This window comes from Trichosurus vulpecula, chromosome 1 (assembly GCF_011100635.1).
Source record: "Trichosurus vulpecula isolate mTriVul1 chromosome 1, mTriVul1.pri, whole genome shotgun sequence".
Taxonomy (NCBI): domain Eukaryota; kingdom Metazoa; phylum Chordata; class Mammalia; order Diprotodontia; family Phalangeridae; genus Trichosurus; species Trichosurus vulpecula.
This window is the reverse complement of record NC_050573.1, coordinates 349,229,280-349,246,104: the sequence shown is the minus strand read 5'-3', so window position 1 is coordinate 349,246,104 and position 16,825 is coordinate 349,229,280. Positions and strand designations below refer to the sequence as shown.

Here is a 16,825-nt window from a genome sequence, read left to right as displayed (position 1 = left end):
AACTTGTATTGATCTCAAGATACAACTCAAAGTCTGAGGAAGAGTTATTGAGTGACACTCTTTCCACAGTGGAAAATAATGAAAATATTAAAACAAATAAATTGAAGATATTGACATGTGGAAAAACAATAAGTCAAAAAGTGTCATTGCTTTGCTAGTAAGCATAATCTTCAAGCCATACTAGTCAGATCAACTTTTGGAGTCATTGATTGTGATGAGGAGCATATTCTTACTTAATGACACTACATAATTGCAATAGGAAATTTCATCATCAAAAGGAAAATGAAAGTATTAGCATAGGTCACTATAAACTAGTGACATCAAATTCAGATAGAAGCAGATCCCTGTAAAAGGAATCCCTGAAGGCTGCATATTGACTTAGAAAATGACAAATTCACATTATCTATGTTGTATCATATTTTTATTTATTTTGTTAGGCATTTCCCACTTGCATTTCAAATTTTCCTGGCTGCTTGAGGCCTGCCCAAAGCTGACCCTCAGTTTGGCAGTTTTACTTTAGACCAGAGGTGGGGAACCTGCAGCCTTGAGGCACATGTAGCGCTCTAGGTCCTCAGTTGTGGCCCTTTGACTGAGTCCAAACTTCACAAACAAAAAAAGTATTCTGTAAAACTTGGGACTCAGTCTGAAGGCCAAACCCAAGGACCTAGAAGGCCACCTAGAAGGTCCCCTGCTCTAGACCATTCTCTTAAAGCTGAATACTAATAGTAGTTTTCTAACATGAAATAAAGTATTTCTTGATTTTGAACCAAAATTAAACTTACACAGACTTGTATTACTTTATGAATTGTTCACCTGCATTGTACTTTAATAATGACAACAGTTTTAGGGTTTACAAATACTTTATGTGGTATACATTCATGTAATGTGGTGCTTTAGGATTAGATTCTCACACAACCCTTTGAGGCAGGTGCTTCTGTTACTGCCATTTTACAGATGAGGAAACTGACTCAGGATCAGTGATTTGCCTAGGGACACACTGCTAGTAAGTCTGAAGAGGAATTTAAACCCAGGTCTTTCTGCCTATATAGTGAGTCTAATTCTAAACAAAACTGATTACTTTAGACTTTTAATAAATAAAATTAAGTACTATAATGTACCTTTGTTCTAAAGCCTTCTGTAAGAATTTCACTTTTGTAGTTTTAGTACACAAATTTCATTGATTAGGATTAAAAATTTAATTGTATTTTAACTGTCCTGCTATTCATTGAATGTTTATTACTATTTGTTTTCATAGACTAGGTTTACTATACCTCCACCTACCTTAGGTGTGCCCCCACTTCCTTGCAGACAAGTTGGTATTGAAGGGACACCATCTTTGAAAACTGTTCATCATATGTCCTCTCCTGCTGTTCCTTCTACATCTCCCAACCCACTCTCAAGTCCCCATTTGTATCATAAGGTATGCTTCAAAATCATATTAATATACTATTTGAATTCAGAGTTTTAACCATCCTAATATATTAAATTTAAAAAACAATTGTTGAAAAAAATTCTATATACTACCGGCTAGATATTTCACTTAACATCTTTGTGACAGTTACAATTTTAAGACAAGCGCACAATTTTCTAAACATTGTGTAATGCTAACAGTACCTTTTAAGCAAAACCTATTCTTGACAAATAGGGCAAAGGAAATTCTGTAAAACTTTAAAGCATATTTATTGCCCCAATTCACATGTTTCTTGTCTCTTAATGGTCTCAGTTTTTATGTTCTTATGTCTGTTAGCAAATAGAATTTCAAATTGCTAAGCTGTTAAAGTAAAAGTACTTTGTTCTCTATTAACAAATTGCTATTAAAAACTTGATGTCATGAAAAATGCTTCTTCATTTGTTAAGGATCAAGAGAAAATAAATACATTACTTTTAATCAGATAAAAACTACTGCTTGGAGAATTAGAGGTGGTAGTCTTAGCCATTGCTTCATAAGCCACATTCTTGACTCTTTCCTTTTTAGCAAATTTTTTCATTTAATAAAGCTTTCTAGTTTTTGTAATATCTTAAGGATTTCTCTTTAATCTACTTGTAATTCCCCTAAATATGTATAGCCTAAAGTAGTAACAACTGTCATAAAGAAAATAGATAAGTTAAACATAGACTCTGTGTGTGTGTGTGTGTGTGTGTGTGTGTGTGTATGTCTGTGTCTGTGTTTGTGTACTGAGTCTGAGGGATAGTTTCTCAAATATTGATGGTGATGACAGACCCTGTAGGCCCTGAAGGTAAGTGTCTCAACACCAAAGAATTTTTTTGGCCTTAATGATACAGGGACTTTACAATCCTAGGACTGATATATTATGGGATGTACTTATTAGTGACAAAAATGAATTCTTCCTTTTACTTATTCTTCCCTCATTTTTTATCTAGCTTCTTTATTCTTGAAATCTAATCTCAGTGAGGGGATAAAAATGGTAACACTTTCTGGTTAAGCTATTGGTACCTTTCTTAATCCTTTAAGAGTCAGAATATTCCTGAATGAAACTATTTCATAATAATACTTACACTTTAACAGGAATGAATAATAAGCACTAATATACAGAAAGCACATCATTGCTAACATAAAATTGGGAACATCCCAGATGAAATTCAGAACTTGTGAAAATAAGGAATAGTCTTCCAAATATGCTAAATGATTGATATTTTGACTTCCTTTTCTTATCTTCTCCTCCCTGCCCCCTCCGCCCCCTGAAACTTGTTACTCATTCTGTCATGGAAGCTTTCCAGCTCTTACTTGAATTTACTCTTGATTTGCATTTAACCTATTTCTGTAGAAGTTTCTTTTGTGATACTGAATATCTTGTGATATCTTTATGATACTGAATATCTGTAGAGTGAGTTTTAAACTTTTAAAATCTTTGGAATTAGTTCTAAGTGCAGGATTTGACAGACTGATATAAACCTAAGTATAAATCATTGTCTTATTGTTATGGTCTCTCTGTAAATAAATGACTTTAGAAGTTTATGATGCATCTCCTTTTTTCTATGGGATATGGGACTAATAGATTGATGTCTGTGAACTTAAATTATCTGTGTGTTTAATATTTACGTAATTTTTACATTGTTCTTCAAGTTTAGAATCCTTTGTGCTACTCTTGCCAATTCTCAGTTTTCTGAATAACACATAACTATTTATCCTGTAGTTGAGACAACTTCTGACCTTGTGAATATACTTATAGTTGCTGTGTTGGGCTAGCTACATCATTGCGAACTTTCTATCTTTTTTTTTAGCAGCACAATGGCATGAAATTTTCCATGAAAGGAACTCATAATCATAACCAAGGCAATGGTTACAATCCTGTTGGCAGCAGTGGCATGCGACAGCCTGTGGGCAACAGAGGACACCATCAATATAACCGTACTGGCTGGAGAAGGAAAAAGCATACGCACACAAGAGACAGTTTGCCTATTAGTCTCAGCAGATAATGGCTCATGTCAGAATTATCTATCCCCAATTTTACAAACTGAAGCTGAGTGACATTGGACACTGAACTGGGGAACTGAGACCAGCATTCAGCACATCAGCGTACGGGTATTGTGAAATATCTGCAGCTGATTATTTTGCATGTTTCTTTGTGTGGTGGTTAAGTCCATCTTAAAGAAAAAGTAGTTGTGCTCATCTGTGAAGCCTTATTAAATGTGGAAGTTGTTTTCTGCCTTCCCAGGATTATTCATTCAGTGCCGAAGCAGCTCTTCATAAAGAACTGCAAGGACATTAAATGCTTTGGCATTTTTGCTGTAGCTGCATTCGTTCCTTAGCAGTTTGGGTTTCTTATTTTTATTTCTGTCAAAGAAGCAGAGGAGAGTTAAACCCCTGATGTTTTTTCCCCCAGCAGACACAGTTGGGAGTTTGTAACAGTTTTACTGCCCTCATGTTCTGTTTCAAATTTCAGAACTTTTTTGCTCTGTAAATATTGAAAACTTATAATTTGTGCAATAACTCAGAATTTTTTAATTTAATTTCATATTTTCACATAAGTTATATTTAAGGGAGGAGGGAATTTTTTTTTTAAATCTTATATCCTTTCCCAAGTTGCATTTTCTAAGTTGGGTTTATAGTTTTGGCAGGTTGAATGTCATTAGAAACACCACACTGAGGGGTTTTTGTTTTTGTTTTTAGCCTTTTTTGTTTTGTTTTGTTTTGTTTTTTCCTTGGGTAAAATGTGAGGCTTCTAGATTCATAATGAATGGGCAGAGTTGGCTTACTGTTTTATGAAGGAATTAAGCTCCAAACCATTTTGACCCTGCCTCATTAGCTCATTAGTCTGGCCTCTGTCATTTGTCTTGCTCTGACCAGTGAGTTTTAATTGTTTTTTTTTTCCTTTTTAACTAGACAACAAATCCAGCAATTAAAGTGCCAGAAGTATAACTTTCTAAGGGTGAGAAAAGGGTTGTCACAATATAAAATCCAAAAAAAACCTTAAAAAAATTTGTGAATTTTGAAATGTTCCAGTCAGTTTTAGTAATGAAACAGAACCTGTAATGACTTGGGTGGGGGGGGGGGGTCTGCTGAACATCATTACTGAAAAAGGTTTGCCCAGTTTTAGGAATGTTGGAGAAAGGAATTATGTTGATTCCATTATGGAATCTGTATAGCAGTATGCATTAGTTCTGTTAAGAGCAAATATATGAAAAGTACTTCATCTGCTCAGTGCACTCTAGGAAGGTATCTTTTAATGTATTGCAAGAGAACACAGCCAAGGGTTGCACATGTCTGAGTGACTGGCACTTAATTTACAGATGCATACAGGTATACTATGCAAAGTGTATTCTGCCATGACAACCACTGTCTTTGTTACCTTTTTTTGAACAAGAATATATACATCCTGCCTAACCCTGAGTTTTAGAAGCACCACAGTTGTCCTGGGAGTTGGTTGCATCTCATATGCCATCTAACTTCCCGTTTTTAAAATGAGGGGTTTTAGCCCTGCTAAACACTACAGGTGGGTTGTTTTTTGAAGTCCACTAGTGGAGAATGTTGAGAGGAAAACTTATTACCATGACATCTAAATGATGTAGAGAAGTGGGAAGTTTTAGAATTGATATCTGAATGTTAAAATAGGCATCTAGCATGATAAAGCTTTAAAATGTCTGTGGTATGCCTTTTGAAGCAGGACTAGCCCACATTGTCATTGGAATCTATAAACTGCAACTGCAGATTTTTTAGAAGGAGGGCATTCCAGAATAGAGTAGCACATTTTTTCTGCAGTTCTTGATGATTGAAACTTATCAAAAATATTTAAAAATATTTAAATTGTGAACCTATTCATAAACAGATATTTATAAAGACTGATACATAGGCCTATACTACTAATCTTTACACATTAGCAATATTGAATATAAACCTACATTAAGGAAACCACTACACAGACTTTAGTTGGTATCTTATGTAGTGTGCATTTTAAAGCTAGATTCATAGAACACAGGTATCATGTTCCATTTCAGTCATGGTGAACCAAATGAATTGGCCTGGTTACCACTGTGGTTATGTGCTACAGGTTTAAAAAAAGATATCATGTTTAGATTTTTTTTTGTGTGGACAACAATGTGGAAGCTAAAATTGACATATTTTTATGTAAAGTTTTTCTATTCTTTGATTTTTAATAAACTTTGGAAACCACTTTTGTCTTTGTCTTTGTGGATGTATATCTTTTTTTGTTAAATTGCATGTTTTTATGGTTTGGACCATCTAATGGGATTTTTAAAAAATCATAACTTTTAATATTTCCTTTCTCTGTATTCTCACAGATCATTTACTCTCTTACAGGTTAATAGTTACTTTTATTCTAAGTATTTTTATTTTAGTAGGATTGATGAGTTGGGGTTGTTTTGTTGGTAGAGTGAAGGTGTGTGTTTCAGACTTCAAATCAAGCTTGATCTTTTTTAGAAGCTCAAAACGCTTTAAAATTATTTATGATTTCATTTTTAAATCTAGGTGTCTTCTTAATGGGAATATTGTCTCAAAATATTTCTCACATTGTAATTCAAAGAATAGTACGCACTTAGATAAAACAATTGTACTGTGAAGTTTTACTTTGTTGACTCTTCATGGAATAGGGGAAATCCTGTATTCATTCCGAAAGGCTATGCCAGTGGAAGACAAGCTCCTGAAATTCCTACGTATCTAGAAAGGCTTCAAATGCAGACCTAATAACAGACTTCTGTGTCTGTCACCTGGATCTAGTAAAATTCAGGGAATGTTCATCACCAGAAGTTAGCTACCAGGTGGCTTTTCTTTGGTAGGGGAAGGTATGCTTTGGGGGGAGGAAAGGGATGAGAAAAAGAATATGCCAATGTGGATAAATTGTAGATCTTCCTAAATATTCAAGTAAAGATGAAATTTAAAATACAAAATTTTAAAGGTAAGTTTTAGACATCACATTTCTTCAAACAGGAAAACTTAACAAAATGGCATCAAATTTAGCTTCTCTCTAGAGAGAAGTTTGGTTCTCTGTTTCCTTCTGCTCCCCTCCCTTTGCCTGTCCCTTTCTCTCTCTCTCTGCCTCTGTTTTTCTGTGTCTCTCTTTCTCTGGCTCTCTTGCTCTCTGTGTGTCCATTTCCATGAACATCCTAATGAGAGGAAAATAACTACTTGTTCTAGATCATTCTGGCAAAGTCCAGAATTAATTTTTTACTGGCATTATTGCTTGTCTTTCTAAGCTCTGTGAACTTGCCCATTGACAAGAGCAGGAATTGTATAAATTAACTATTAAATTAACGCTAAAAACAACCATTTCTGCCTCTTTCATTCCCCCCTCCTTTCCTCTGGAGTGGATGGGTTGGGGAAGAGGAGTATGCAAGTATCTTTTTAAACTTACAAAAAACAGCAATTTGTGAATGAGAAAAGTATAGTGAATGCTGCTACTCAGAGTTTGTTTATTCCAGCATTTGCTGGAACTTGAAGTTAGGAAAACTACAGCTTATAACTAGAAACTCTTTCCCAAAAGGATTCATACTTTCTCAGAGGAAAAAATATTTTCTGCTTTGCTTCAATGGATCAAGTTTTTAAAGAAACATTGAACAAGGCCTCATCACAGATGTTTTCAGATAAGCATATTAGCCCAAGTCCTTGGTCCCTAAACAAAACATTCACTCAAGTTCATAGTATTTAAGTGCTCAAAGGGGCCTTTGAGGTAATTTTTCCCCTCCCTCCCTTTCTTTGGTCAATACAAGGTCTAGAGAGGTTGTGATTTACTTAGGTCAGTCATTCATTAGTTAGCAAATATTTATTATATGCTTGTTACATGTCAAGCCCTGTGCTACTCAGTGGGGACACACGGAGAGGAGGAAAAAAAGCCCTTGCTCTCAGATCATACATTCCAAAGAGAGAGATAGCATGTAAATAATTAGGAAGGTACAAGATATATACAAAGTAGAGAAAATAGTTTGGAAGGGGAAAAAAAGGCATTATCAGCTGGGAAGATTGGGAAAGGCCTCCTGTAGGTGAGGTGAGTTTTGAGCTGAAGGAAATATGGGAAACTTAGAGACAAAAGGTGTAGGGGCTGAGCATTCTAGGCATGGAGATAGTGTATTGTGTAGTTGCTGTATCTCAAACGTAGCATGCAGAGAGGCTTTTTATGTGTAAAAAGTTTGGAAAGGTAGGAAGGAACTAGATTATATTAGCTATAAATGCCAGAGTTCTTTCTGTTTCATTGCATAGGTAATAGACACTGGAGCTTCTTGGGAGATTGGGGTATAACATGATCAGACCTGTGCTTTAGAAAAATCACTTTGGTGGCTAACTAAGTGGAGAAAAGAGATAGGGTTAGAAGACCATTGCAGTAGTTCAAGTGACAGGTGATGAGGGCCTGAACTAGGGTTATAGTTGTGAGTGGAGAGAAGCAGATACAGTTTTAAGCTGCGATAAGGCTTGTGGTATACTTTGTCTAAGAAATATAAAGATTGGCAATGGATTAGGATATGTGGAGTAAATGTGAGTAAGGAGGATAGCAAAGGTGTGAGCTGAGTGGGAGGATGATAGTGCCTAATAAGTTCTGAAGGAGGGAGAACTTATGAGGAAATAGCTCTTTTTTAGAAGTGTTGAGTTGGGGCACCTATAGATTATCTAGTTCAAGATGTCCAAGAGACAGGAAATTTGAGTATCGCTCAGTAGAGGGCCTAGAGATACTTGTCTGTCTATCTGTCTTTCTCTTTCTCCATCTGTCTCTCCATCCATCCATCCATCTAAAAGAATCTAGGGGAGTTGATGAGGAAACTGAAGCAAACAGGGTTAAGTGATTTGCCCAGGTCACAGAGCTAGTAAGTATCTGAGGCTGGATTTGAACTCAGGTCTTCCTGACTTAAGCCTCAGTGCTCTATCCACGGCTCCACCAAGCTGCTCTGGAAAAGTGGTATTTAAGTTATTCTTATGAAGTAGAAAAACTTATTATATATGGGCTGTAAAAAAGTCACAGTTTAGCCTTGTTTAAAAAATAGCTAGTAATAGAACAGCAGAGTCAACAGTGACTAAGAATTTGGATGTGGGAAAATTGTAGGAAGACAATTCTGTCTAAGAGGTCAGTCATACATAAAATTTTCCTTTTCAAAAATTTATCCACTGCCCCTGACTTCCCACCACCCTTGCCTTTGTTTGCTTCCTACCTTCCATATTGTGTTTCAAAATTCCATAATATTTCTGTGTTTTTCAAATACTCTTAAGAATGTTAAGTTCTCACATTTACCTGTGGACCATCTTTCTCAGATACCTCATAGTTTCTAGGGATGACTAATTCTTAAGCAGGATTTTGTCTTAGTTGTAGAACCTGGGTGAGTAATTTAAACTCTCTGGAAATCAGTTTGCTTGTTTGTAAAACGAGAATGGACTAGATAGTAACAACATCCCTTTAGTTCTAATATATCTTGTTTAAGCCCTACTTCAAATCATACCTTAGCAAATGTATTTTTGTAAATTAGCTTAGAGGTTCAATTTATTTGAGCTCCTAATAAAAGATATCTGGATCCAGGTAAGTATTATATATTAAATAAGCCACAAAATACATATATTACTGTCGCACTAAATGAAAGGGAAAATAGCTTTGAGATACGCTTAATTTCTGCAAAAGAAAATGTTAAGAGATCTCACTATGTCAGTTGTTAAAGCTGTGTCTGGTGCATAAGTATAGTGTTTGCATGTTTGCCTTTTGGAGGATCAAGTGGTAAAAAATTACAAGCAAACCTAAAAATTCAGCACTGCCTACAAATATCTACAATGTTTGTAAAAGTCCAGAGAGATCACACCTTGACTGTAAATTCCTTTCAGTCAAACTTGAACTGCTATAACTTTCCAACTTGACCTGGTTGGTGACTCAACTAATCTTTTTTGGGAATATTTTTTCCTTTGTTATTCTCACTAGCATCACAATTTATTTTACTTCTTCTAGGTTGCTTAAACATATCCTATTATCTCTTGGCAGCTTCAGCTGGGATATTTGTAATTCACTTAAAGTGTCTGGGTATAGGCTGTATCCAGACCCATTGTGAGGTAGAGAATTGAAGGACTTCACACCATGTAATTAGGTTTTTTTGTTGTTTAGTTTTTAGTTATGTCTGACTCTGTGACCCCACTTGGGGTTTTCTTGGCAAAGATACTGGAATGGTTTGCCATTTCCTCTCCAGTTCATTTTACAAATGAGGACACTGAGGTAAACATGGTCAAAGTGACTTTCCCAGGGTTACACAGCTAATAAGTGTCTGAGGGCAGATTTGAACTCATGAAGATAAGTCTTCCTGATTCCAGGCCTGGTGCTCTATCCATAGTGCTGCCTAGCTGCTCAATAGGCTAGATTAGTAAATTTTATAGGTTAATGTGTGAGAGAGTTGAAGGGAGCATAAATAAGGGCTGAATTTTCCATAATTTATTAAGTCACATTTCTTGGTGCATGCCATTGCTGTGCGTTCTACAAATGAATTTTTTTGTTTGTTTTTTTACAGGCTGCATAGCTATGGATACACATGAAGGAAAAACAAATCATAAACCAAAAAAAAGAAGACAGCCCTAGTTCAAAGGGTCAATAATATCATTTACTTTAGGTAACAGCTTAAGTGAGAATTTTGTGCTAAGATATATGGGTGGAAAAGAGAAGAAAAAAAAAACCCTTCCAACCACTTCAAGAAAATTTCAGGGAGGAAATTGAATTTTGACATTCCTTGTAGGTGGTATTCTTTAAGGTAAAAAGAGAAAAGGAGTTCTAGGCATAAGGAGGTGTAAAAAAAGGTATGGGATTAAATGGGAGAACTGCGCCAAAAGCCCAAGTAGTTTAATAAAGAAAACAGGAGGTGAAATGGTAGGACAGAAACTACTCAATAAAGGGGAGGAAGCAAAGCCATATGAAGGTTCTAAGTAGAAAGGTCATATTAGCATAATGGTGGTAGGAAGGGTTAGAGAATTGATTGGAAGTGAATTACAGTATCCAGGAAATAAAAGAAGAGGTTAGGATAATTTCCCTAGGAATTTGATGTGGAACTAGAGTAGAAGTGGTGGTTCAGTTGTTTCAGTCTTGTCTGACTCTTCATGACCCCGTTTGGGGTTTTCTTGGCAAAGATACAGGAGTGGTTTGCCGTTTCCTTCTCCAGCTCATTTTATAGATGAGGAAACTGAGGCAAACAGGATTAAGTGACTTGCCCAGGTCATATAGCTAGTATCTGAGACTGGATTTGAACTCAGGTCTTCCTGACTTTAACCTCAGTGCTCTATCCACTACTCTACCAAGCTGCTCTGGAAAAGTGGTATTTAAGTCATTCCTCTGAAGTGGAAAACCTTATCATTATATATGGGCTGTACAATAGAGTCACAGGTTGGCCTTGTTTAAAGAACTAGTAATAGAACAGCAGAGTCAACAGTGACTAGGAATTTAGACGTGGGAAAATTGTAGGAAGACAATTCTGTCTAATAGGTCAATCATACATAAAAGTTTCCTTTTTAAAAAATTATCCACCACCCCCGACTTCCCATGACCCTTGCCTTTGTTTGCTTCCTACCTTCCATTTTGTGTTTCAAAATTCCATAATATCTCTGTGTTTTTCAAATACTCTTAAGAATGTTAAGTTCTCACATTTACCTGTGGACCATCTTTCTCAGATACCTCATAGTTTCTAGGGGTGACTAATTTTTAAGCAGGATTTTGCTTTGTTTTACTTGGGATGGCAGAGAAGGGGATGCATTGATGTCTTTTGTTTCTACAGCACCTATAGTTCCCAATATAGCCCTTCAACCACTTACTCTGTGAGATATACATACACGTATGTGTATGTATATATATATATATACACATATATATATGTGTATATATGTATGTGTATATATATATACACATACATATGTATGTGTATATATATGTATATGTATGTGTATGTATATATATAAAACTAAAAAAAAGGAAAACATAGGTTCAGTAAAACTAACCATGTTGTTAGAAAAAATCTGACCTCGTATACAGGCTTTACACCCATAGTCCCTCACCTCTGCAAAGAAGTTGGGTTGGTGGGGGTCTTCTTATATCTTTTCTTTGGATCCAAGCTTCCTTAATCACAACCTCACAGCATTTAGCTTCAATAAATTTGTTGTTCCTTCTATTTACACTGTTTAGTCATGAATATTGTTTTGTATATATGGTTTACTACACTCTCATAAGTCTTCCTGTGTGTCTCTGTTAATCATATTTTTTTATTCCGTTACATTCACATGCTACAAATCATTGAACCCCACCTCCCTCATCAGCAGACATCAGATGACTAAATGAATTACTTTTTTTTTTACTTTTTTTTTTCGCAGTGGGGAAGGCAGGGCAATTGGGGTTAAGTGACTTGCCCAAGGTCACACAGCTAGTAAGTGTGCCAAGTGTCTTGAGGCCAGATTTGAACTCAGGTCCTCCTGACTCCAGGGCCAGTGCTCTACTCACTTCACCACCTAGCTGCCCCCTAAATGAATTACTTTAAATATGCATTAAAATAAGTTGGGGGAAAATTGATTCATTTCCCATTATTTAGTAGGCGGTCAAAACTTTAAAATTAATGTCGAGGCTAAAAATTTGTTGTTGTTTCTCTTTGTATGTATGAAATTATACATGGACTGTTCTGTGTTAAAGACAATTTAACAAATACTTGTTAGGCACCTACTATGTGTAGAGCTGTACTAAGCACTGGGTAAGATTGAGGTTAGAAAAATTAGTCCTTGCCCTCAAGGGAGGCAGTATAGAGGAGAAAGCCATGGACAGCACTTTGAGGGGCACCCACTCTAAGGAGGTGGGAAAAGGAGAAGCTAGAGAAGGAGCTGCCTACTGAGGTTGGTGTATGAAGGTGGTCTAGTGTCTCTGAAGGCAAGGGAGGTGGGAATATCAATCAATATCAAATGCTTCAGAGAAGCCAAGGAGGAGAAAGATTGAAAAAAAAGACAACTGGATTTGATGATTAAGACATCACTGGTGACCTTTGAGAGAGTAGTTCCCAGTAGAATGATGTGGATAAAAGCCAGTTTGCAAGGGATTGTGGAGTGAGAATTGAATATATCATGTACAGACAAGTTTTTCAGTGTGTCAATGAAGACATTAGGAGTCAGAGATCACATACACACAGGAATAGAGAATAGATTTAAGATTTCATCGATATAGTGTTCACCCTCTACCAATGCAAGTTGACACCTTTTCTGCAACTTATGGTTTTAAAGAATTTTCTTAGAGCTTTGAGATGTTATGTGAGTTAAGTGACCCAGGATCAAACAACCAGTAGGTGTCAGAGGTGAGACTTGGACACAAGTCTTCCTGACTTTAAGGCTTCTACAGTCAAGGTATGGGGCATATTAGATAACTATAATGTAAAATAAAACATGATAGATACAAGCAAAACACTAAGAAAGGTTTAAGGAAAGGGTATTCAAATTCAAGGAGTAAAAAAAAAAAAAAAAACTTCAAGGAAAGGGTGTTGTTTGAATTAGGCCTTGAAGTATGAGTAGAATTTCAGTAAGTTTGGGGTACAGGGTGTATGGGGAGAGTATTTTTCAAAATAGGAAATGCTGTGAGCAACACAGAGGTGGAGAAGCCAGGCAATATATATGAGGGCTATTAAGTAATAGTTGTTGGAGTATAGAATATGTGAAAGTGAGTGATATAAGATGAGACTGGAAAGGTGGCATGGTAGTAATTGCAGAGAACCTTAAATGTTGGACTAAACAGTTTAGATGGCATGCTATAGATAATGGAACTATTGAAAACCTTTGTGTCTACAAGTGGTAGACACATGGTTAGATCAGTTCACAAACAAGATGAATCTGTTGTCATTGTGAACGATGGATTATAGATAAGAATGGAGGTAAGGAAAAGGCATTGCAATGGTAAGGTGAGAGAACTAGTGTTAAAAGGGATGTCAGAAGGGAAGTCAGAAGTCCAACCAATAGTGGGCCAAGAACCTCTCCCCTCCCTCCTCCCCTCTAGCTTATTGCATTTACTTATATAGTGCTATAGGGCTCACAAAGTGCTTTACATATATTCGTATCTGATCCTCACAATAGTCCTGTGAGATAGGTGCTGCTATTAGCCCTACTTTAGAGATGATTAAAAAAAAAGGCTCCGAGAAGTTTAATAATTTGCCCTGGTCATACAGGTAATAAGTGTCTAAAGTAGGATTAGAAGCCAGGTCTTCCTCTTCCTCTTGGAAGACCAGCATTTCTTTGAGACCTTCTGTGAGAGAGAACCCATTACCTTCAAGGTACTTAACCACTTTCGGTTGGCTTTAAATCTTAATCAGCCTGTGAGCATTTAGTAGAGGATTACTATGTGTCAGGTGTTAAGCACTGGGGATATAAAGTAAGGCAAAAAACCAAGAACAACCCCTGCCCTTGAGGGACTTATATAAAGTGAGCAAAGTTTTCCCCCAGCAAGCCTAATTCTGCTTTTCTGCAGTTTCTCCTTATTGCTTCTAGCTTTGTTCTCTGTAGCAATGGAAAACTTGTCTAATTCCTTGTTGATATAGTAATCTTTCAAATTTTTAAAAGGCAGCTGTCATACTCCCAGTGTTCTTTCTTCTTGAGGCTAACCATCCTTCAGTCAGTTATATGGCAGGATCATCAGGTTTTTACCATCCTGATTGATCCTGACTGATTCTTTGGATGCTCTCCAGCTTATGTCGATGTCCTTGGTCTAATGTGATGCCCAGAATTAAATACTTCTCCTGATATAGGCAATCTAATGCATTCATTCTGAGGAGAACCATATTTCACTATTACTTACACCTTACTTGAAGTTCACCGAAAACTCCAGATCTTTTTCAGACACACTGCTATCTAATCACCCAATTTCAATTCTGTTATTTTGAAATTTACATTTTGAATCCAAGTGTAAGTTTTCATATTTATTCCAGTTACATTTCATTTTATTTGATTATGCCTAATATTTTATCCTCGAGGTATTTTTGCATCTAGATATATTATCCAATATGTTAACTATGTGCCTTAACTGCAAATTTGATATCCATGTCTTTGTATAAATGATTTTTTTAAAGTGATAAGCCACACAGGACCGAGGACAAATTTCTCTCCTCATAGAAATCTTCATCGAAGTTGACACCAAATTATTAATTAGTATCTTTTAGTTTGACCATTCAACCACTTAAGAAGTTCCCACTTATAATCTTCGGTGACCTACATTTTTAATCTTGTTCACCAGAATAGTATAGACATTTTAATGAGGTCTAGAAAAATTCTACTTATGGTATTTCCCCCTGATCTACTAGTCTTATAATACTATCAAAAAAGGAAATGAGTTTAGTGATGGTCTGATGAAACTATGCAAACTCTTTGTAATCTCCTTTTACTTTTCTAGATATTCACAAACTCTCCCTTTAATTATATATTCCAGATGTTTGCAAGGAATTGGAATTTATAAGAAGAGACTCAGAATCATGAAGTGAGTTGCCTGGTAGTTGCACAGATGGTAAGTATTAGACATGGACTTTGAACCTAAGACTTCGTGACTCCAATTCTAGCACTCTGTGCCATACTTTGTGCATTTGTATCTAGACGTCTGAGGCCATGGATATTTTTTTTGGTAGCTCTTTTCTTTAATTGAATCTCCTGCGGGTTTTTGGGTTTCTCCACTATTTGTCCGACGATTGTAGGTATTCTCTGCAGTATCTAGCTTAGCTAGATTCCTAGGCATTTTTCTCCCTTCCTCTTTCTTTTCAGTTTAAAACATCTTTGATTAGATTTGCAAAACTCCAGAAAAATATACCTTTACAAAATATAACTTTACCTCACTTTACTAGATGCCTTTCATCCCTGATACTATTATTCTTGTATTTTAAGCCATGGACTATAAATCCAAAACTCATTCTCAGATACCAGATTTGTAACCGAATCTGCCTTTCTCTTCCTGAAACTCTTGCCTTCTTTCTTGGTCAGCAATGATAGAATGATATATAGACACACTTGATATATAAAATGATAGACACACAAGCACCTAAGGTCTCCAGTTTCATGACCAAGATATCATAATCTTAGTAATGCTTTCTAAATTCCTTCTGCTTGCACCATTTATGTATATGTGAATCATAAGAGAGCAAAGAGTAGCCCTCGTTTTGGAAACACCTTGGGTGGTTCTATATTTCTTCCTGAGTATATGCCCTGGGATGAAAGCAAATGTCTCTTTTGCTATTTTGAAGTAAACATAGTTTTTCTTCTTCCTCTGACCTTTTGCTCACCTGATAGCACCTGTTGAATTATAGTGTTATAAACATATGTAAAGGAAAACCTCAAGTATGAACATGCAAGACAACAGGGGGTCAATGAATGGTCTAGTTACTCCATTCCTTGGAGGACAAGCAATGGCTTCTTCTTCAGATTGGGCAGCAGCATTCTCTTTGAGGATAGACTCATATCTATTACTTGATTTCCAGTGCTCAGTGGTCCTTCTCAATGTCTTCCGATTTCTTTTATCCTCTGATTTCCTTTCGTAAGTCATCATTTTTCTCTGCCTCTTCATCTCTCTGTTTTTACATTGAATTCTTTCTAATTTTTTTAAAGAAATACATCAACCCTGATAACTCAGAGTGGAGAAATGTTCCTGGAGCCCCTTTGCCTTATCTTCAAGGAAGGAGACTACAATGATGATTATGTAAGAAAATAAATTGAGGGATCACTAGAAGAGTTGTGACAAATACAGAGTCAGCAAACAGGACTAGACAACTGATGGATATGAGAGGTAAGGGAGTCAGAAAAGTAATTTTCATTTTCTGACCATTAGTTACTGTCAGAAATTGGGAAGTCAAGAAGAGGAACAGATTTTCATAGAAATATAATAATTTAGTTTTTGATATGTTAGATTTGGAGTACAACGGTATATTCAGGTGAGATAATTCATATGGAATAAGAATCTGTATCTGAGGATATTAGGAGTAGGTACATAAGTTTAGGAGTCATTCACATAGAAGCCATGTTAACAAATGAGAGAGTGAATGGAAAAGTAGGGAAGAGAACTGAGGAGGTGACCTTTCCAAATATAAATATTAAGGTATTGGAAAGTGGAATGAGAGCCAGGAAAGGAGACAGAATAGAAGCAGTTTAGGAGGTAGAAGGGGAACCAGGAAAATGTGATGTCTGATAAGACAAGGGAAGAGAGATTATCAAAGAAGGATTACGCTCAGTGTCAAACACTGGAAAGAGGTCAAGGGGGATGGGGACTCTGAACCAAGGATGTTAGATTTGGATGTTAGGGGATCATTAATGATATTAATGACAGCAATTTCAGTGGAGTGGTGAAGCCATATCTGGAGGAGTCAAAGAGTAGGTGTGAAGTGGAGACATTAGTTATAGAATCCTTTCCAGAAG

At 36.2% G+C, this 16,825-nt stretch overlaps 1 protein-coding gene across 3 annotated transcripts in view; it reads left to right on the top strand.

The window, feature by feature from the left end:
* The window catches only part of TENT4A (terminal nucleotidyltransferase 4A), a 97,791-nt gene extending 87,808 nt beyond the window's left edge, over window positions 1-9,983 (top strand). The window contains exons 12-14 of one of the 3 annotated variants that reach the window (XR_005010863.1): window positions 1,256-1,420; window positions 3,244-3,544; window positions 9,943-9,983. Coding sequence is in view for 2 of the 3 variants with exons in the window: in XM_036766627.1 (XP_036622522.1) it covers window positions 1,256-1,420; window positions 3,244-3,438 (360 nt within the window). In the remaining variant the exon portion in view is untranslated. Of the gene's footprint in view, window positions 1-1,255; window positions 1,421-3,243; window positions 3,663-9,942 lie in introns of those variants that run through there. The other 2 variants (XM_036766639.1, XM_036766627.1) reach the window with 2 other exon arrangements.
* Window positions 9,984-16,825: the final 6,842 nt, after the last annotated feature.